Raw genomic sequence first — 20,753 nt, 5'->3', positions numbered from 1 at the left:
AAAAAAATATATATATATATATATAGAGAGAGAGAGAGAGAGAGAGAGAGAGAGAGAGAGAGAGAGAGAGAGAGAGAGAGAGAGAATCCACAGGAAAATTATCAGAACAAATAAGTATGTTTAGTAAGGTCTTCAGATATGGTCACAATACTGAAACCCATTGTATTAATATATACTGCCTGTAACCATTGAAAATTGAAATTTTAAAGAAAACTACCATTTTTGTTTTGTTTTGTTTAGTTTTGAGACAGGGTCTTACTGTGTAGTTCAAGTTGGCCTTGAGCTCACTATGTAGCCCAGACTGACCTTAAACTCATGGCAATCCTCTTGCCTCAGCCTCCCAAGTGCTGGGACTGCAGATGTGCACCACCTCACCTGGCAAAACTATCATTTCTAATAGCACTAAAAAACATGACATACTTTGTTGTAAATTATAAAATCTGCATTCTGTGTGCTCTAAACATAAAACACTGAGAAAAGAAATCAAAGGCTTAAGTAAAAGGAAAGCTATACCCATGCTCATGAATAGAAACAATATCAGAAGACTCATTAGTTAATCATTAGTAGATTAATTCTCCCCAAATTATCTATAGATGCAATACAGTCCCAACCAGTATTCCAGCAGACTTTTTTTGATTCTAAAATTTATGTGGAAAAGGAAAAAATTAGAATAGCTAAAACAGTTTTTACAAAGTTGGAGGATTCACAATACCTGATTTATAACTTATAGCCATCAAAACAATGTGGTAGGCCGGGGATTTAGCTCAGTGTTCTGCCACCTGCCTTGCAAGTACAAGGTCCCGAGTTTGATCCCCAGTACCCAAAAAACAAAAACAAAAAAACAGTGTGGTACTGGGTTGGGGATTTAGCTCAGTGGCGCCGTGCCTGCCTCAGAAGCACAAGGTCTGCATCATGGAGGGCAGGTCTGGGACCTTGACCATGTCCTTGGGTTTATTTTGGAACTGATTAGGATTTAGTCATTTCAGAGGGCTACTTCCATAGGTGGTTCCCAGGGAATTCTGAGCTGGCTGTCAATAAGCAGATGGTGTCACCAGCTCCTTGGGCTAATGGATGTCCTCCCACTGACAGGGATGAAATGTTTTTGGATGGGTATCTGAAAAACATCCAGCAAAACAGCTCACTGGGGAAAGGATGTGTCTTTTTCACATGTCCATAGCACAAGTGTCACCAGCAAATAGAGCTTTTGGAGATGCTTTCTGAACCCCTGTAAAGAGGGCAAGAGCAAGTGCTAGCCTTCTGTGTTAGTATGGAGCAAGCTAGGCCTGCAAGAATGGTTTGAGGGGTCTGGGAGCCCACCCACTCACATTTGGGTTATGAATTTTACTTTAGGTCCTGCCTGACTCTTACACATGTATAAGGTCAGGTAGGCAAGGATGGCAACATTGTGTCCTATTGAGCACAGCCAAAGGCAATGACCTTGTGTGCAGCCTTACACCTGGGCACACAGAGCTGCTCATGCTCAGCCTTCTAGAATGCTAGTCCTGAGACAGAAGTTGCCACTTCTTGGACAGTGACAGTTGAATGGAGTTCCACACAGCAGCCATCAAGGCCTGCAGCTCCTCAAAGAAAAGTGTCTCAAAGAAAAGCTCCCCAAATGGGTGCTTGTTACCCAGTAAGCATGAGCCAGCTTGAGGCAGCACCGTCCCAGAGCAGGGGGAGGGTACCCCGCAATGGACTGTCATTTGGAAGTGCCCTCCTGAACAACCATGCTCCCTTTCTTGATTTTGAGTGGTTTTATTTTGCCTTCTGTCTTAAGTACAGTGGTGTCCTCTAGTGCAGCACCCCTCTGACTGGGAATGGAATCCAGGGCCTCACTCATGCTTGGCAGGTGCTCCACCACTGAGCTGCACCCCTGCCTTACAAGCTCCTTTTCTGAGTAGTGGCTTTCCTTTCTCCTCACCTCACAGATGGCAACAACCTGTTTGACTCTATGGCCAGTGGTATGCGCTTGGTGGTCAGCTGCATCTCTTCCTTCCTCATCCTCTCACTGCTGCTTTTCATGGTTCACCGTCTGCGCCAGAGACGCCGGGAGCGCATCGAGTCCCTGATTGGAGCAAACTGTAAGTGCCCACTGAGGGGCACAGTGCCCACCTGTCCCAGATCGCTAGATCTCTCTCCTCTGTCCTCGGTTGTGTCCCTTCAAGGTAAAGTCTAATGTAAGGTGAGGTGCCAGCAGTTCCTATGTGAGAATTAGGGATGAGGAGGGATTGGGCTCTCTCCCAAATGTGGGGGAGCAGTAGCAGCCCCTCCAGCCACACACCTGCTCCCAGGCTGAGCCCATGCCTGGGGAAGAAGAGGAGCTGTCCAGAGCCTGAAGTTAGGTCTTCCACCCTCCAAACATCCCACCTCTAAGGGCAGCACTGTTCATTCAGGTAGTGATATCACCTTTTTGATGACCTGAGCTGTGAGTATGGGCCTGCCAGAGTAGGAGCCCCAGATATCATGGCCATTAGGCAGCTTAGTATGTCCTACCCTCCTTAGCCTGAGTTTATCAGTAATGCACCAAGCTCAGCTAGAAGGCCTGTCCCCATGTGGGAGGGAGGGGCAGGTGGTAGCAGTGAGAGGGGAATCTTTCCAGTTGCTATAAGGGGCCCCTGGTGCTCCCAGGACAACAAGGTTGGGTTTGAAGGCCTGACATGACTAGGGCACTGGTTTTCTGTCCATGAATGGAAGTGTTCCCCCTGACTGTCCTTAATGCTCACTGAGCTCCAGAGTGGGCAGAACCTGAAGGTCCTTCTGGGTTAGACACACAGAACCACATTAGAGCTGGAGAGTGGCAGTACAAGTGGCAGGACAGGTTGCCAATGGGATCAGGTTGGGACACTGGTAGAGGGACCTGGGGGTGAGAGATTCAAGCTTAGTCAGAGTTCTTGTGTCACTTGCTGCATGTGGCCAACAGTGGGCAGCCTGCTATAGGTGTGTGACCCTTGAGATGGCAGGCTCAACTTCAGGAGCAGGGGTCAAAAGCCAGGCTGCCTTCAAGTGACATGGCTGTGCTTATGTTTCTCACTTTCGACGGCCCAGTGCACCACTTCAACCTTGGCCGGAGAATCCCTGGCTTTGACTATGGCCCAGACAGGTTCGGCACAGGCCTCACTCCACTGCATCTTTCTGATGATGGGGAAGGTGGGACTTTCCACTTCCACGACCCTCCGCCTCCCTACACAGCTTACAAGTACCCAGATATCGACCAGCCCGATGACCCACCACCACCCTATGAGGCCTCCATCAACCCGGACAGTGTGTTCTACGATCCTGCAGGTGCCTGCCTACCCCAGGGAAAGGGAACATGGAGTCATCAGAGCACAGGTCTTCCCCAGGTTGGGAGGCTTGGGTCCTCTTTTTTTTTTTTTTTTTTTGGTACAAGGATTGAACTCAGGACCTTGCACTTGCAAGGCAGGCACGGCGCCACTAAGCTAAATCCCCGGCCTGAGGGGCCCCTACTTCTTTCTGCCCTTCTCTTTGGCTTTTGCTTTACGTTCTTCCCAGGATTGCCCTTACAGAAAGGCTTGGTCACCTATCCTGATTGCTTCCTTCGTCCATGTTCGCACCAAGATCCCTGGGGAGGTCTGAGATCCTCTTCCTCCTATATCCCTTTCTCCCTCCCTTCCTGAGCAGCCCTTGGGGCCCTGTCAATTTGTCTTTGTGAAAGGATGGGAAACCAGTCATTGGTGGTTTTGGGACACCATGACCCAGACTCAGGAGCCAGTCACTTGCCTATAAAGACACACGTGCACAAGTGGTGGGTTGAGAAACGGTGTCATGACGTGACAGGAAGCAGCTCTGGGTGGAAGGAAGAAAGCACTGGTTCTTGTGTTGTGGACCAGTTGCTGGAGCCCCATCCCATCAGACCCTGGAAGTTGCTCCTCCCAGGACTGCAGCTAAGAAGGAGTATCAGGTCTTCCCACCCTACTGCAAGTCCCTGTCCCAGGTATGCAGTACAGGTGTCCCATCCCATTTTCCTGTGCCTTATACCCTCTGACACACCTTTGCAGTAGCCTTGTGGGCAGTGCCCACCCTAAGGCAGCCAGCTTCTTACAGGTTCACATTCAGCAGACTGGGTATACTGAGCCTGGCCCTGCTGTATGGTTTAGGGTGCAGTAGAGTTGATGTGAGCCCTGTCACAGATGGACCAAGGTAGGACACGCTTCTTGCAAGGGTTGTTGCAGGCCCAGGCTGCACGACAGGGAGGCTGTGACAACTTGGTCAGGGGAGGGGGACATTGCTGAGGGCTCTTGCCACCTTGCAGAAGATGCCCCATGTAATAAGCCCGCTGGATGAAGGAAGCAGCTGCCTCTTCTAGGCTTCTCAGAGCATTCTTCACACACCCATGCTGCCTGCTACAACCCAGTCTCCTGTGCTCTGCCCATGTTTCCTGTGCAGCCCTGAATGTCTTTCCATCCACCAGGGCCCAGTAACTCCTTGGCATCACATGCTGCTATCTTCTTGCTGAGTCTCAAGTGATTTCCCTTTAGCCTCTCTTTGTTCTGGTGACTCTGTCATTGCATCTCACCTTACCACCCTGTAGTGGCTAGACAGACCCATGTCTGCTTTATTCAGACTGCCCTCATCTTGCACATACCAGATGCAAACCTGGAGATTAGCAGGCCACAGGAAGTGGTGTGCATAGCAAAGCCCACATGGGGAGGGCTCTCCTCCAGAATCTGAGGTCCAAGGGCATGCTCAGCACACACCAGGGGCAGGAGTGTTCAGACAGAAGTGTCCCCAGTGTGCCCGGCCCTGCTGCATTCCCTGTGCCTGGCCCTCACTTACATCTGACACCCCTTTCTCCTGCAGATGATGATGCCTTTGATCCTGCAGAGGCTACCCCACCGACCCCAGGGGATGGTAGCAGTGAAGGTGCATTGCCTCAGTGCCTGGAACAGCCTCTGCCCCCTGCGGGGGCCTCCCTGGCAGACCTGGAAGACTCTGCAGACAGCAGCAGTGCCCTGCTCGTACCTCCTGACCCCACCCAGAGCAGGAGCACCCCAGCTGCAGAAGCACCACCAGGAGGTGGCCGCCCTAGCCGCGGCTCCCTAAATACTGTGGTATAGACATCCCAGCACATGGCTCCAATAGGCTGGAAGTACCTGTTTGCTGTCGAGAAGACACCAGTCCCCGTGGGACACTTGAAGGGGTCCTGGCACAGCCTGGACCCTGATCCACTGCCGCATACCCACCAGGTGGTGTGCGTGTATATAGAGAGACCCCAGCTGCCTCTCTCCAAGGGGCAACCACCCGCACCAAGTTTCCTTGAGGGCTTCACAGATATGCATAGCTTTGGGTCAGTGTCTCTTTTTTAATGGCAAAAGAATGATGGTGTGTGTCCACACCACACATTTCAGGAAGAAGGAACAGTAGGCACTATGGGAACAGAAGGCTCTGGGAGTAGGGATGGGGCCATCTGAACAGTCAGTATTGTTGAGGGAGTGGGCCTCCTTCCAGGGACACAGCCTTGGAGGCTGCTGCATTGGCTGTTCTGGGAGTGGCCCCTCCAGGTCCAGCTGTGAACATTGAAGTCCGAGGCCCTGAGGGGGTTGAACTCCATCCCTCCCATCTCTTCCAAACATTGTTGTGCATGGCTCCCCCAGGAGTAGGCTCTGGACCTCCATTGAGGGTGTGGGACTAAACTGGTACCTTTCTCCACCTCTTGGGCCCCCCTTCCTGTTGAATGGCCCCTGGGTCTGGTCTGCCCCCACCCTACCTTTGTGTCATAAAGGGTTGTTTCCTTCAGGGAACCTAACATCCAAGGCTGTGTCCATCTCCTGAAAAGTCCACTTCTTGCACCACTGCCACCACTAGAGCCCAGTACTTGGTGGCTGCATGCACGCCTCCCTCCCTCAGCAGCGCTGGGTGCTTGGGGGCCTTTTGCTTGAGGGTCCCAGGGGCCTGATCAGGACAGTGGTCTTGTCTCCTGACACAGGCCTTTACTATTTCTGAGGTTTGGAGATTAAGCGGGTTCTGTGCGATTTTTAGCACATCCATATCTTTTCTACGTTGAATGTCTGGATCTTTTCTCTGTGTGTGTGTCTGTATGTGTCTGTATATGGCCAAATGTTTGCAGGCAGTGGTTCATAGGAATTCGGGGTAGGGCAGGGCCCTGCTGCCCCGGGTCTGACATAATCGTCTTGGGCTGTCCTGTGGTGGAGCTGTGCCTAAGACCCTGCCCTTAACCCATGGACCTTGAATGTGAGGGCCTTATGCCACTAAGGAACATCAGTGGGCAGAAGTGATTGATACATTTGGTTTTGTGGAGCTCAGCCCAATTGTAGGCACTTTTAAAAGGGGGATCTCGAGTTGCTCAGACATGGGCTATGACCCAGAGTTGACTGGAGGTATGTTTTTGTCATTGAACAACCTATCCCTGGGCTTAGCCCACAGGAACCAGATGCTACAGTCTGTGCTTCCCTTGCCAAAGGGCTGCTGCTTAGAATGACATTATGGCCACGAGGGCCTCATGCCCACCAGAGGACAAGCAGGCCTCTATATGCTGGTTCTGGGAGACCCATGAGAGTCCTGAGGACCACTCCAGCAAAGCCCCTACCTCCAGTAACTGAGGGGCCCTTCCAGGCCTCAGAAGTATACAGGGCAGGGCAGCTGGCACAGTGTGTGAGGGGCTGAGAAGCTTGCTCTGAGGACTGAAGGACTGTTGGGGCCAGGAAGGCAGGTAGGGGATGCAGTGAGGAAGAGAGTGACCCAAAGTGGGCTGTGGGGACTGCAGAGGTGTGCTTGCTTCAGGACTGGCAAGGGCGCTCTCAGGGTTGCCAGTGGCTCTTTTCTGTTGGGGAAACATCGGATGCTTAGCCCACTGCCATCCTGAGGCTGACAGAAAGCCTGTGTACAGGGCTGCTCAGACCACTGGCTCCAGGAGCTGTGCTCTGCTGGGGTCAGTTGTGAGGGAAGCAAGGAGAGCTGGGGTCTGCCCATCTGTTCTCACCTGTTCTCCGCCACCACCTCGAGATCTGATTGTTCTCTGAGGTCCGATGAAGAATCTCAAGGCTGGCCTTTGCTGAGCTGTGTTCCTGTGAGAGACATAACCCCACTCACCCCACAAATAGGACCCAAAAGAACAGTCCAAGCTCCTGGGCAGGACCCCCTCCCCCAGGACTACCTTGATACTGTTCTGAAACCAGGTGCCGTCTGACCTGCCTTGTGGAGATGGAATTTGATACTGTACATTGTCTCAATGCCTGTTTTTACTTTTCCTTTCACTAAGGGTTTTAGTTTGGGTATGTTTTTTGTCGGATTAACACTAATCCATTTCTTAAGATGCTGTGAGAACCATTTCATCCAAATGCCAAATAAATTTGTGTTCTAGAAGAGGCATGGTCAGTTCTTGGTGTAGCCCAACCCCTGTAGCTGCCACAGGTTTGGATGAGAATGGCTGAGGCACCTGCCTTCCTGCAGCACAGCCCTTACGGGGGGCAGTTCCCAGGCCCCAGTGCTCCTTGGCAGAGGACCAGAGGGAGCTGAGCTGTGCAGTGAGGGGCTGGCATCTCTGGGCATCAGCTGCTGCCCTGGAGAGTGCTGGTGACTTGTATGGAGGCCACATAGGCAGCAGAGCTGCCGCCCTAGTCATGGAGAGCTGGGGTGGGCACAAAGGAGGGCCTGGAACTTCGGTCCTTTCTCCCCTGACCATGCAGGTAGCTGTATATATAAGCAGACACACCCAGAAGTCCACCTGGTTTTCTAAAGGAGCCCTGGCCCACCGGGAATTTAGCTCAGTGGCGCTGTTGCCTGCCTTGCAAGTGCAAGGTCCTGAGTTCGATCCCAGGTACCAAAAAAAATGTAAAAAGTAAAGCATCCCGGGCCCCTCAGGCCTCTTGAGATCTGTCCTGAAGTCCAGCTAGGGAATGAGGAGTAGGCTACTCGATACCTTACCCAGAAAGGGCTGGGCTGGGACTTAACCCCTACCTCCTGAGTGTGTGTTGGGTGTGAAGGGGGCTCAGGCCCTCTCTGGGGGACTATTACCTGTAAAATGGGCTGGCAACCTGGGTACCTTTTCAAGTGCATCCTGAGGGCCTAAGTACTGGAGCAGGGTTGGTGGGCTTGGGCTGGGCACCCCTCTGGGTCTTGACAAGAAAGCAACTCCGCCCCCAACAGTGAAGGAGTGGGATCCTGAAGCGCTCCAGCCTGCATGGGTGGAGGGAACTCCGCGAGTGCAAGGGTGAGGGTGGCGAGGAGTGGTAGCCGAATTGAGTCCTTGAAAGCAGTGAGATGTGGGAGGGTGATTTGAGTTGGACCATCTGTGGGAACCAGGGGTCGGCTCCAGGACTCCAAGCACTATTGCCCCTTCTGTTCTACAGTTGTCTAAACAATAAACTCCCAACTTGTTTTGAAGGGACTCGAGGGCACCCTGGTGACGGCGCCCGAAAGAAGTCTAGCCAAACTTCCTAACCCAGCCTCTGGGCGCCTGAGTGTCCGTTAGCACCGTGGACAGCTCCCCCCACGGCAAGAGCCTGGGGCGACTGGCAAGAGGCACAGTGAACCCACCTGCTGTGCGCCCGGCCGCTGAGCTCCTTACCGGCATCATCTCTCCTGCCCCGCTGAAAAGGAGGAATCAGAGCCTGCTTCCCAGAAGCTATTGGATTAGCCTGAATTCCCACCGGAGCTGGGTGCGGCGGAGGGGAAAGGCAGCAACATCCCCAGAACTTTGGTAGGGTGGTCCGTGGAAAGAGGAATGTCAGTAGAAAAGTGGCTGTGTTCTGGGGTCAGGAAGGGGAATCCCACACCCGCAGTGGCCCAAAAGATGTCCTCGAACGCCCTTCAGTCCTGCCCCACGAGTCAGAGGAGCTGAGATCCAAGGTGTTTTTACCCTTAAAACTAACATCCTTGGGGGGAAAAAACAAAACAAAAAGGACCAGGGATTTAGCTCAGTGGTTCCGCCGCTTGCCTTGCAAGCGAAAGGACCTGAGTTTGATCCCTGGTACCAAAAAACCCCACAAAAAAACAACTAACATCCTTGGCCAGGAATTTAGCTGTGTCAGTGCGCCTGCTTCTCAAGGGCAAGGTCCTGAGTTTGATCCTGGTTGGGGGTGGGGGGCGGCGGCAGTGATGGACTGACTGTAAATGGGAATAATAAATACTAGGACACACCTGCCACCCTCAGGATTTCTGCCAGAGATCGTGCTGGTAGCCCTGGGGGATAAGGGCGGGGACTGGTGAGTTGGGAGCCCTCCCTCCCTAGGCACTGCCCCCTCTAGGCCCCTCAGCGGTGACCTGGTCCAAGAGGCTGGAGAGTTTAGTCACAGCTCTGGCCCACCCTACTAATAAATATGTAGCTGCCTTGTCAGCAATCTCGCTCCTAGATCTTGAGCCACTTCCTAGTTCTCCAGAGTTGGGCCGCTGTGCCATGAGGCCCCTGGACTGCCCACTCCTCTTAGCAGTGCAACTGGTGGTGCAGGTGGACTCAGAGGGTAAGCACTAGGACTCTGGCTTTCTTTTGGGGGGGGGGGGTTTACCGGGAATCGAACTCGGACCTTGCACTTGTAAGGCAGGTGCTGGAACCACTAAGCTAAATCCCCAGCCCAGCACTCTGCCTTTCTGTTCTTGAATCGACCCAATTCCCCTACTTTTCAATTTCTCTCACCTCTTTGGTCCTACCACTGGGGAGGTGGGAGCCTGGAAGGAGGAGATACTGTGGTTGGGGTGACAGGTGAACAGGCTCTACACTGGTCTCTCCTGACCTAAGCCATGCTCCCCATTCCAGGATGCTGGCTGGGATGGGGACTTGGAGAGGGCTGGTCTCTCAGCTCAGTCCCCTGCCCACTATCTTCTGGCAGCTGGTGCTATGACTCCCAGGACCCAATGTGTGGTGAGGACACGGTGTCAAACAAGGCTGTATGGGATTGGCCTGTGTTCGGGAGCCACTAGAATGGTGCAAATATGGCCAAGAGGCAGACCGCACACTGCTCCTTGGTGGTCTCTGCAGGCTCCTGAGTTCTTGTGCCCAAGTGACTGAGCACCAGGCAGCATGGGTATGAATGTCCCTCTGTATCTGTGTTCAGGTCTGCTGGGGTCCCCAGTCCTGCTCCTAGCTGGGTCTGTGGGTCTGTGGGCCTGTTAGTGCATGCATGTGGTAGAGGTCTCCAGTGTGGGTCTTTGATCCTGGGCCAGAGAGATCTACCTTGTCTGTCTATGGGGAAGCCTGTCCTCAGACTTGGTGGCTAAGTCAGGTGCTGGGGGCAGGGGAGCAAGGCTGTGTCCTGTCCTGTTGTGTGGAGGGAGCATGGAGTAGTTTCCTGAGGCTAGGCTATTCTCTTGAGTGTGTGGAGTCCTCTAGCCCTAGGCTGCTTTCTTGACCCCCTCCTCAGAGATCCCAGACCTTGTTCCCTCAGGGCCCACTCACTGAAAGGAGCTAGCACCTGCCTGTGGGGCCCAACCCAGTCTCCCATCAACATCGCCCTCCACCTGGTCCAGCTGGACTCCACTCTTGGGCCCTTCATCTTTCAAGGCTATGACTCAGCCCCTCTAGGCCCATGGACCTCAAGAATTATGGCCATACAGGTCAGCACCCTAGGGTCAGGACTCCCCACAGACAGGGGCAGGAACCCCACACAGGGGATGAGAACTCCTATAGGCATATGGGCATCAGGACTCACACACACAGGAGCTGAAATACCATACAGAGGTCAAGAGTTGCCGACAGGGCTGGGGCTGTAGCTCAGTGCTAGAGTGCTTGCTGAGAATATGTGAGGCCCTGCGTTCCATCCCAGCACTATAAAAACAAAAACAACACCCACACATGGGCCAAGAAGCTATATACAAGAATGGGAGGTCCCCCACCCCTTAATAGGAGTCAGAATCCTCACAAACAAAGCAGAAGAACCTACACACACAGTGGCCAAGATGCGACCCATAGGAGTCAGGACCCTCCTTACAGACAGTAACCAGCTATGTTCCCTGAGGAAGGACAAAAAATCAAAACAGACCCAGAAGTCAGGGTGCCCCAGGATTAGGGTGCCTGGAGAGTAGAGGGCTGCCCTCTCCCTGCCATGCTGGATGTGGTGGATCAGTAGGGGAGGGGGACTGTCATGTGTCCCCTCACCCTCAGTGCTACTCCATGTGGATGCTGGTCCACAGAGCTGCCTGGAAATCCAGGGGGCTGGGCTGCCATCACCTGCCTACCGAGCACTGCAGCTGCACTTCCACTGGGGGAGCCCGGGACGCACAGGCTCGGAGCACAGCCTGGATGGGCAGCAAAGCTCCATGGAGATAGGTGTGGGAGGGTCCACCACAAAGATGAGGGAGTGTGGGGGGATGGGGCCGCAGGTAACTCCGAACATCTGTACCTCCCCAGATGTATGTGGTCCACATGAGCACAAAGTACCAGAGCATGGGGGGGGCACAATATCACCCTGATGGGCTCACAGTGCTGGCTGTGCTGTTGGCGGTGAGAGAGGGGCTGTGTGATCCCTGTGCCTTCCAGAAAGGGCTCTCGTGCTGTGTGGAGGGGGTGGGTGGGCCTTTGGAATCTATAGGGTAGTGAGGCATGGTTTGGGCTCCTGTAGGATTTAAAGGATTCTCTGGGAGGATGGAGCCTTTGGGAAGTGGTGGATCTTGGGGGTCAGTGGGGGTGATCCTCCCCCAAACCATCTGCCAGATCCCTATCACTCCTGGGAGCTTCCCACTAGACTCTGGCCCCTACTCTCAGAGTCCCACTGTTGGAGACTCCCAACTCTAGAGTCCCTCTCCCTGGAATTGAACTCCCCAGGAGCAGGGCCAAGACAATTCCAACTTCTCTGCTATTGTGTCAGTCCCAAAGAATACTTCTTCACCTGGTGAGGAGCAGTGGGGGTCGCTTCTAAGCTGGGGGTTTCAGGGGACGAAGGGCAGCAGGGCACAGGGATGTGAGTTCTTATCTCCTCCCCACCCCAGGGGTCTTCGTGGATCTGACATCCACCTTTCTGCTGGCTTCTCTGCTGTCTGGCTCCTCTGGGCTCTTGTGCTACTGTCCCTACTCAGGGTCGCTGACCACGCCAGGCTGTGCACCCAGGGTTCTCTGGACCATCTTTGAGAGCACTGTACCCATTGGGCATGCGCAGGTGGGACCCCTGCCCCTGGGCCAGGCTACCCTCCTTCCTGCAGCTTCAGCCTTCCTTCCCCCATACCCTCCCCATCCCATCTTGATTCATCTTTGCCCATGCTCTCAGGTGGCCCAGTTCCAGACCTTGCCTCGAGCTGGTCTCACACTGCTCATGGATAATTTTTACCCCCAGCAGCCTCCAGAAGGGCACAGCCCCCCACCCCCACCTTGGCTGTTGCACATCAGACTCTGCTGGGCCTGGGGTTCTTCGTGTGGCTGTGGCAGAGACCTAGGATCCAGGTGTGACTCTCCTCTCATAATAAATGATGCACATCCAGGGATATTGGCACATGCCTGTGATCCCAGCACTAGGGAGGCAGAGGCAGGAGGATGGCTACATAGTGAGCTCAAGGCCAGCCTGAACTACACAGCAAGAGAGAGCCTGTCTCCAAAATAAAAATAAAAATAAATATGTGATGCACAGGGTGACCTTGGCCTAATGCAGCTGGAGTAGGGTGGGGCCTAGGTTGAGCTATCTCCCACTTCAAGTGCCTGTCCAAACAACTGGGAAACAGATCCCTGAGTGACTCTGCCCTAAACCACCAGTTTTAGGATCCTCTTCCAGAAGCCCCAGACCCATCCCCAGATCCTTCTCAGAGAGAGAAGGGCTCCCCATCCCTAGCCTACTACACATAATGTCTGAAGCCCTGGTCAGATGGAAGGAGAAAGGCTTGCATGTCTTAAAAATGTCACCTTTAGGGCCAGGGATTTAGCTCAGTGGTTCTGCCACCTGCCTTAAAAGCACAAGGTCCTGAGTTCGATCCCTGGTACAAAAAAAATAAAAATTAAAAAAAAGTTACCTTTAGCCCACAATTACACATTTTATTTAAAACCTAAGCTGAGTGATCAACCCAGGACACTGTTCATTTGTGTGGTGACCCCAGCCGAAGTTCCCCTGGTCAGGGAGTGAGAAGTTGCTGGTTCCAGTCTCTGTTGTAGACTGGGCTGGACTGGTGGGTCCAGGTGGCACAGGCAGCTGTTGAAGGGCTGCCTGGCCCTGGCGAAGCCACACACAGGTGGAAGCTGTAGAGTCTAATTCCAGAGTGATACTTTCTAGAGAGATGTTGGTTTCCAGGAGTCTGTGGTAAGGCTAAGTGAAAGCATAAGTATCCTTGGTGTCACTGTTCAAAGTAAAACTGATCCAAGGGACACTGGATGAGACTGTCCTGTGAGTGAAGCTGGCCAGTCAGGCTGCTGTGTAGGTGACCCATGTGGGGAATGTGATTGTATTTTGGGGTGGCACTGTCCTCAGTGACACTGTGTCCAGGTTCCAATGTCTCAGCCATTCATGTGTCCCTGGAGTCTGTTGCACAGTGTGTGGGTGACACTATTCCAGTGCATGGAGGCCTTGCCTTCCCCTGGCGACTTGAAAGAAAACGAATTTGCACTCACCTCCCCAGAGGTAGGGGAGGTGGGCTGCAGACCTCTGGATTCTGCTGGCCGCCTTCCTAGAGACTGACATCCCTGGCCCAGATTCTTACCCACTCTTAAGACCAGAGGTTCCTCCCATTCTCGCCAGCCAGAACAAGGTCTCCAGTGCTGATCACAAGTGCAGAGGCATCCTCCTTGTGCAGACTGATCCTGGACAGTCTCTCCAAATACAGTCTGGGACTTTTCTTGCTTCGAACCATGAGGAGGGTAAATCTTCCCAGTCGCCCCGTCAGGGACACCAAAACCCCTCAGGCTAGCGGTGACTTCACGGTACCTCACCCTCAGCCGCCCTCGGTGTGGCTGCTCTCAATCTCCTTTCGGGGCCCCCGGTGGCAGGGGAGTTTTTTTGTGGTTCTTCCGGACCGGGGCTCGGTTCGCACTGATATCGGCAGGGTCATCAGGGGCGTCCGCGGCGGGCTTCGATGGACCAACCAAGGCGTTCACAGTGCTGAGTGCCCGCAGCAGAGCTGGACCTCGGGGCAAGGGGCGGGGGACAGCACGAGGCTCGCGGCGGGCGAGTGGTGGCAACGCAGGAGGAGGCAGCAGCGCGCGCAGGGCGTCCAGCTCCTCACGCAGTTCAGCGCGCAGCGCCTCTAACCCTGCGCCCAGCTCGGCGCGCACAGCCGCCAGGCCCTCCTGTAGACGCCGCTCGCTCTCTTCCAGGACTCCCGCGGGATAAGTGGCACCGCTGCGTGGCTCCCCGCACACGGAGCACACCGATCCGCCACTGCTCGCGTCGGTCCTGTCGCTGGTCGCCGCCGCCACACCGGCTCCGGCCCCCGTGCGCTCCACAAGCTTCAGGAGTCGCGGCGCCTCTGCCCTCGCGGCTGCCTCGGCGCGGAGCTGGCCCCGCAGGCGAGCCAGGCGGCCTGGGGCGCGGAGTTCTTCCGGGACCGGCCCGTTGGGCTGCAATTCCGGGTCCCGCCGGCGTCCCGCGCCACGCCGCAGCGCCTCACTCGCTGCATAAGCACTTCGCGCCTGAGCCCAAGAGCGCCCGGTCTCCGCTGCCATCTGAGCTGCAGTCGGCACCACTGCCACCAGCGCCGAGCCTGCCTGGGAGCCCCAGCCTGCAGCCTAGCGACCACGGGGCCCCGAGCGACGTGCCGTGGGATGCCTGTGGGAAGGACCAAGGTCTCAGGGGATCCACCGGGGCTGGGAGAACCCCGGCAGGGCTGGGCCCAGGGTGGCCAGGGTTCCAGGGGACCCTGGAGAGTCAATGCCAGCAGGCATAGGTTTACCAGCCTTGCCTGTGGGGACTCTGTTGTCCGTGAATACCTGTTTGGCACTTGGGCTGACTTTGTGCAGAGTTGACAAGATGTGGAGCAGTGGCTGCAGAAGCCCAGGGGGCCCAAGACTGGAGTCAGTCACCCATAGACTTCACTTCTAGCGGAAGCTACTGCCTTTATCATAGGCAGAAGCCTGGTGACCCCACAGGTCTCCCACTGACTCAGTCCTCACAACTGCAGAATCGCATCCTTCAGTGGCATCTCCAACTCCATGCCCCCTCCCCCAAATCTTTAGGGTTTCCTTTGCTCTCAGATGAGCCCCAGTCCTTGCAGAGGCCCAGGGGTTCCCAGCCCATATCTCACCATACTAGGGCCACATCCTCTTAACCTCTTCTAACCCAGCAACCCCTGATCCTTGTACAGCCCCCTACCCCCCATTTGCCTGGCAGTTTCAGCTTATCCCACTTTAGCAGGGAAACCATCCTTGACCACTCTGTTCCGCATCAGGTAACTCAAACCCATTCCCCTCAGGACCTTTCACAATGGTGTTTGTTTGTTTGAACCACAGGAATCTCTATGTAGCTGTGTTATCCAGACTGGTCTTAATTCCTGGGCTCAAATGACCCATCTGTCTCAGCCTCCCCAGTAGCTGGGACTATGGGTGCATGTCATTGAACCTGACTCACAACTGATTTTAAATGACTCCATCCAGTTCCTGAGCCCAGGGCTGCTTCAGTTTCTAGGCTGAGTCTAGCCCAGAGCAGGTTCTCTGTGTTGCTAAACATGCTGACTGTTGGATAAAAGAGAAAATGAATACTGGCTGGGGCTGGGTTCCTCTCCCTACTTCATAATAGAGGGTGAGGGAAGGAGCCATGCCAGCCTCTCCACCTGCCCTGGCCAGCCCACCCCCCTCCTCAGCCTGGCATGTGAGGCCTTGTGGCTATCTCTGCTGGTTTTGCTGCCCCTGCAGCCTTCTTGGCTTCAGTGGAGACCCTCTTCAAAGCACCCTGATGCCTTTGCCTGTGCCTGCTGTCTGTGTCAGGCCCAGAGGGCTCTCAGTGCTCTAGAGGGCAGCATCACCCCACCCCATGTTGTTCTTACTGCACCCCAGGGGCTAGTTAGTACGCTGGGTGCTCTGGGCCCCGAGGGCCTTCCCCAGCAAATTGAGGGTTGGGTAAGGTTGGCAAGGAAGGAGCCTGGCCTGGAAGGGAAATGACAAGACAGCTGCTGGAGCATGTATCCTCAGGGTGCATAGAAACTGGCCTCTACAGCTCTGTGTGTGTGTGTGTGTGTGTGTGTGTGTGTGTGTGTGTGTGTGTGTGAGATCCTATTTTGGGGTAGCCACCTGGATCCCTTCTGTTCACTCGTTTGTTCCCTTATTCATTCACTGTAGCCCATCTCTCTGGAAGGTGCAGGGAGAGGTGAGAATTTGGCACTCTTTGACCCCTCAGACACACCCCCCTTCCTGCTGAGTCACCTACCTTCTGGGACCTCTAGCATCTGGCTGGGCTGGGTGGATCCCTAGAGCCTCATTAACCATACCCCCACCCCCATGCCCAGTAATTAAAATACTGTGACAAGAGAGCCCTAGATTCCTTCCACAGCCTTGCTGGAGACGGGCTGTGTGACCCAGGGGTTCTGCCCTGTCTGAGACACAGGCCAGGAGGGTCTCTGGGCTTGCAGACCAGCAGGTGTGGATTCGAGAGGTGGCCAGTTCAGTTAGGTTGTCTCTGACGGTGGACTTTATGGACAGGCTAGATACAAGCTGAGCCTTTGTATGAGTTCAGATTGGGGCTTGTTGGGGCTGCAGGTATGGGGCCCCCTGCTTGTGGTAGGAGGTCCCAAAGCCATGGATTGTACAGACAGGAGCCAGGGTAGAGTAAGAGTTAGGTCCCAGGGACCTGCTCAGGTCCTGATGAGAGCTGCACAGGTGTTGGTGAGGGCTGGACAGGCAGGTGTGTGATCACAAGACCCTGAGCTCTGAGGTCAAGGGCAGTGAGGACCAAGGAGTGAGTAGTGGGGGCCCTGGCCCAGGCTTCCTCTGTGGTGGCTGAGCTGCTGTGGATGCTGAGCTCTGGAGGTGAGGAGAGGGTTTGGGGAGAGCAGCTAGCCCACAGCCAGGCTAGACAGAGGGGACGGGATGGGTCAGCAAGCAGGGCAGAGCTGGAGGGGACATTATGGGGTAGAAAAGGGAGAGAGCAGGGCTGCTTTCTGGTTACTCCTGGAAGCTCTCACAGCCTGCCCGGCCCCTGCCCCCAGAGCTCCCTGCAGGGAGGGGCTGACAAGGACCAGGGGAGGGCCAGGCACTGTGAGGGTGGGGAGGCCTCCCTCAAAGGTGGTAGTGGGGGATTAGTGACCTTGCCATTTATTAACTCATTAACAGTTCAGGGGGAGGGGAAGGAGAGAAAGCCCTGGGGCTCTAGGGCTGGGTCTGGATGGGGCAATCTCTCCCTTTGAACCAACTGTCCTCTCTATTGCCCTCTGTTGCTTTGGAACCCTGGCAGCCAGCAGCACAGGAAGATTTATTTCCCAAACCCCAAGGGCAGCTGGGATCCTGGAGAGCATTCAACTATGGGGAGGAGGCACCGGTGACCTCTGAGGGGAGGGCATCTTCAGAGAGGGAGAGGGGAGCAGTGGGTGTGACTGGCTTCACAGTCCTCAGGGGAGTAACTGGAATACACAGACTCCCAGGTACAGTCATCCCTCCAGACCCCGTAAAGTAGAGCTCTGTCCTTGTCTTTTGGTGTCTGACCAACAAGTTCAGGCCAGCAGTTTGGGTGAAGCCAGAAGTGAGGAGCAAGCAGAGGGTCCTGAAGCTAGCTGAGGACAGGGCTGGCTCCAAGGGTCTCTGTGGAGAGGGAGTGCACCAGGCCAAGGTCTGAGGGCCTGTAGGAACAGTGTGGGCCACAGGGTCTGGGAAGTACTTTCAGAAAGTGATAGGGAGCCCCAAGATGGTGGAGAACTCCAGTGGGGAAGAAGGACCGTGTGTGTCTGATACGCCATGAGGGAGGGACCTGGTCACCATCAGGGTTTGGCAACTTCACACAAACCTCTGGTGGCCCCTGTTGCCCCACCTCAGTTTCCCTACCTGTCAGCCCAGGATGAGTCTATACTGGCCAAGACATGATGAGGAAAGCAGAAATGAGAGGCTGGGAGGGTGCGGATGGCCACAGCAGCAGCCAGGTTGGGGGACTCTGGGAGACCTTGCCTCCCAGACCCTTGAGCTGTAGGTGGCCCCTAGTTCAAAGAAGAGATCAGAGAGAAGTGACTTGCTCCATGCCACATCCTACTGCGTGGTCTGGAGCTTCCTGTGGGGTGAACTAGGGCACAACTTGCCCCTAAAGACCCCTGCCCAAAGTCCTGGAACCATGCTCTGGCCTCCTCATGGTACCATCTACCCAGGTGTTCTCTAGGAATAGTCCTGAGGCAGATGGCTCTGCAGGGGTGCAATTCATCACCCAGTAATGACCTTGTCTGACCTCCTAATGGGTTCATTTACTTGGTAATGATTTTGTTTACCGGGTTCTAGCGTCAGCAACCTCACTCCTGCCCCCTGGAGTGTTTGGCCTAGGATGGCTCTGACCAGTCTGAGTTGGGCCTCAGTCCCCCAGTCTGCCCTGGACAGGGATGGGATGCCAGACCCACCTGCATCTGTGAGGGCTCAGCCTCAGTTCCATGTGGGACAGTTCTGGGTTCCTGACTGGACAGTTGAGGCCCTTACACCCACTTTATGCCTCACTCTCTCACCACAGATGGTGACAAAGATCCTTTCCTTGGCCAGATTTTATTCAGACTCCTGAACCTTCTCCTAGGCCCATCTGTATACTTCCTTATAGATTTCATTTTATTTTTTTATTTTTTGAGATACCAGGGATCAGACTCATGACCTTGTGCTTGTGAGGCAGGCGCAGCGTCACTGAGCTAAATCCCCAGCCCTAAATTTCATTTGGACTCTGCTAAGTCAGTTTAGCAAGAACAGTCCTCCTCCCCACTCTGCTCACCCCCAGTATCTGATCAGGTTCCTCAGGTTCCTTGCCATGTTCCAGGTGGTGTCTGATCACCTGGCCTGTCTTCAGCAAGAATCCTACAAAGGACTCAGTTCAGCTGGAATTCCCCTTAGCCCTCTTTTCTCTTAGTAATTTTTCACCTACTTATCCCCACCCTGTCTCTTGGCCGTAAATTCCCACTTATCCACACTGTATTCAGAGTTGAGCCCAATCTCCCTCCTCCACGGCAAAATTCCATTGCTGTGGTTCCTGTACAGCCACAATGGTCCTGAAAAAAGTCTTTCTTACCATGCTTTAACAAGCCACTGAATCGGTTTTTCTTTTTTTTAAAAATTTTTTAATTTTTTTGGTACCGGGGATCGAACTCAGGTCCTTGCGCTTGCGCAGCAGGCAGCGAAACCACTGAGCTAAATCCCTGGCCCTGAATCAGTTTTTCTTTAACCATGGGGACAAAAGAGGGCCTGTGTAGGGCTGCTGGGGAGCAGTGTGGAGGTCCAGATCAGAATGACATGCCCAGCCACTGGGGCTCCCTTCCTGGCCTGGTGGCCTGAGGTCTCCATGTCAAGGTCACTGTCAGGACCACCAGATCTGAAGATAGAACTTTTCTGTCATCCTAGTAAAGGAGGCCACGTGCTAGGTCAGCCTGTCTATGCCCTTTGCTGTGCTCCTCAGTGACACTGTCTTGCCCACATTCCAGCAAAGTTCCACTCTGGACCTATCTGTCTATGAGGCTGAACCTATGGGCTCCTCTGGTTCAGCCTCCAGTCACAGTTTTACCCCAAACCCCAGGGCCTTCCCTTTTTCCTGCCCTTCTCTAGGCTAACTGACTGTGTCTTTCTTTTTCTTTTTTCTTTTTTGTCCCTGTGTCTTTCTACCTGGCACTCACTCCTTTTTGTAATTCTTCCTGGCGTGTGGGGCCCCTCATCTGTACCACTTTGGATTTGATTTCTACCAAGAATGGGACCTCCCCATGTCCTCAACACCTGGAAGAGTACCCAGCTCAAAGCAGGCAATCATAAGTACTTGTTCACTGTCAGTAAATGAAGATGTCTTGAAGGGGCCTGGCATTCAATAGGCGCTCGGTAGGTGCTGCTACCTAATTTCTGGGTTGAAGTGGGGTTGTATTTGGGCCTGGTTGGCTCTGTCTCCAAGGCCCTTGCCTGAGGGGCAGCCTTAGACAGGCAGGGTCCTGGCCAAGGCAGGAGGCTGCACGAAACTCTTCCTCTGCCTCTGGGCTGGGGAGGAGGGCGCACAGGGGCACAGAGTGCAGGGTCAGTGGGGAGGCAAGGAGCACACATATGGGGTGAGGAGCACAAATGGGGTGTGGGGAGCAGTGGCAGGGATGAAGATCTTGCCATTCCTGCTCACCCTTTGGTGCTCCTTGGGGTCCTTTCACCTTGGAGATGAACAGGATCTGAACTAGGCCACCACACACATTTGGATATACCCTAGGAACCAACACCTGATCAAGGTCTTTCCTCTTCACTCTCCTGTCTCCAAATGAGAAAGCTATGAGGTGATTAATTATTCTCTTTATTAAGTATTTACAGTAACATGTGACAATACACAGAGTACAGTATTACTTAACATCTACCTGACTAAGGAATACCTGTGAACTAACTATTCAGCCAAGAATGACCCGAGTACAACCAGCTCAGCCAACTCTCTACAAGTGCCTGCCAGCCTCATTTGTGTGTTTCTTTTGGTTTCATAGATTTTTCCCCCTATGTATGTAGATATCTCTGAACAGCATATGCCTTGGTTTGGCTTGTCCTGAGTGTTATAAAAATAGTATCATTCTATGTGTGGACTTCTGGGACTTACCATTTATGCCCAATATTACTTTTCCCCCTCTAGTGCTAGGGATCAAAACCAGACTATGCTGAACTACATCTCCAGCCCATTTTATTTTATTTAATTTATTTATTTTTTGGTACCGGGGCTCGAACTCAGGACCTTGTGCTTGCGAGGCAGGCGTGGTGC

At 54.0% G+C, this 20,753-nt stretch overlaps 3 protein-coding genes across 9 annotated transcripts in view; 2 read left to right on the top strand and 1 right to left on the bottom strand.

Annotated features, from left to right (window-relative positions):
• Positions 1-7,341, top strand: part of Dgcr2 (DiGeorge syndrome critical region gene 2) — a 91,267-nt gene extending 83,926 nt beyond the window's left edge. For all 7 annotated transcript variants that reach the window (XM_004874867.4, XM_087203016.1, XM_004874870.4 and 4 more), the window contains 3 exons: positions 1,929-2,081; positions 3,046-3,282; positions 4,819-7,341. In XM_004874867.4, the coding sequence (XP_004874924.1) occupies positions 1,929-2,081; positions 3,046-3,282; positions 4,819-5,075 (647 nt within the window). In that variant the 3' untranslated portion in view covers positions 5,076-7,341. The remainder of the gene's footprint in view (positions 1-1,928; positions 2,082-3,045; positions 3,283-4,818) is intronic.
• Positions 6,329-17,920, top strand: LOC101709769 (carbonic anhydrase 15-like). Its single transcript, XM_087202781.1, is given in 10 exon segments — positions 6,329-6,356; positions 9,131-9,182; positions 9,804-9,861; positions 10,376-10,391; positions 10,394-10,504; positions 10,507-10,527; positions 11,075-11,241; positions 11,321-11,413; positions 11,735-11,801; positions 11,899-17,920. Coding segments are annotated over 10 exon segments (1,218 nt in total). The 3' UTR covers positions 12,504-17,920.
• On the bottom strand, positions 13,844-14,548 carry LOC147820917 (protein FAM246A-like). Its single transcript, XM_087203021.1, has one exon. The coding sequence runs from the start codon at positions 14,546-14,548 to the stop codon at positions 13,844-13,846; it is 705 nt and encodes a 234-aa protein (XP_087059147.1).
• Positions 17,921-20,753: the final 2,833 nt, after the last annotated feature.

Source organism: Heterocephalus glaber, unplaced genomic scaffold (assembly GCF_053883595.1).
Source record: "Heterocephalus glaber isolate CG9 unplaced genomic scaffold, H.glaber_assembly_v1.0 deba00001781, whole genome shotgun sequence".
NCBI lineage: Eukaryota > Metazoa > Chordata > Mammalia > Rodentia > Bathyergidae > Heterocephalus > Heterocephalus glaber.
Note: the sequence above shows the minus strand (reverse complement) of the source record. Positions and strands in the feature narration are given on the sequence as shown.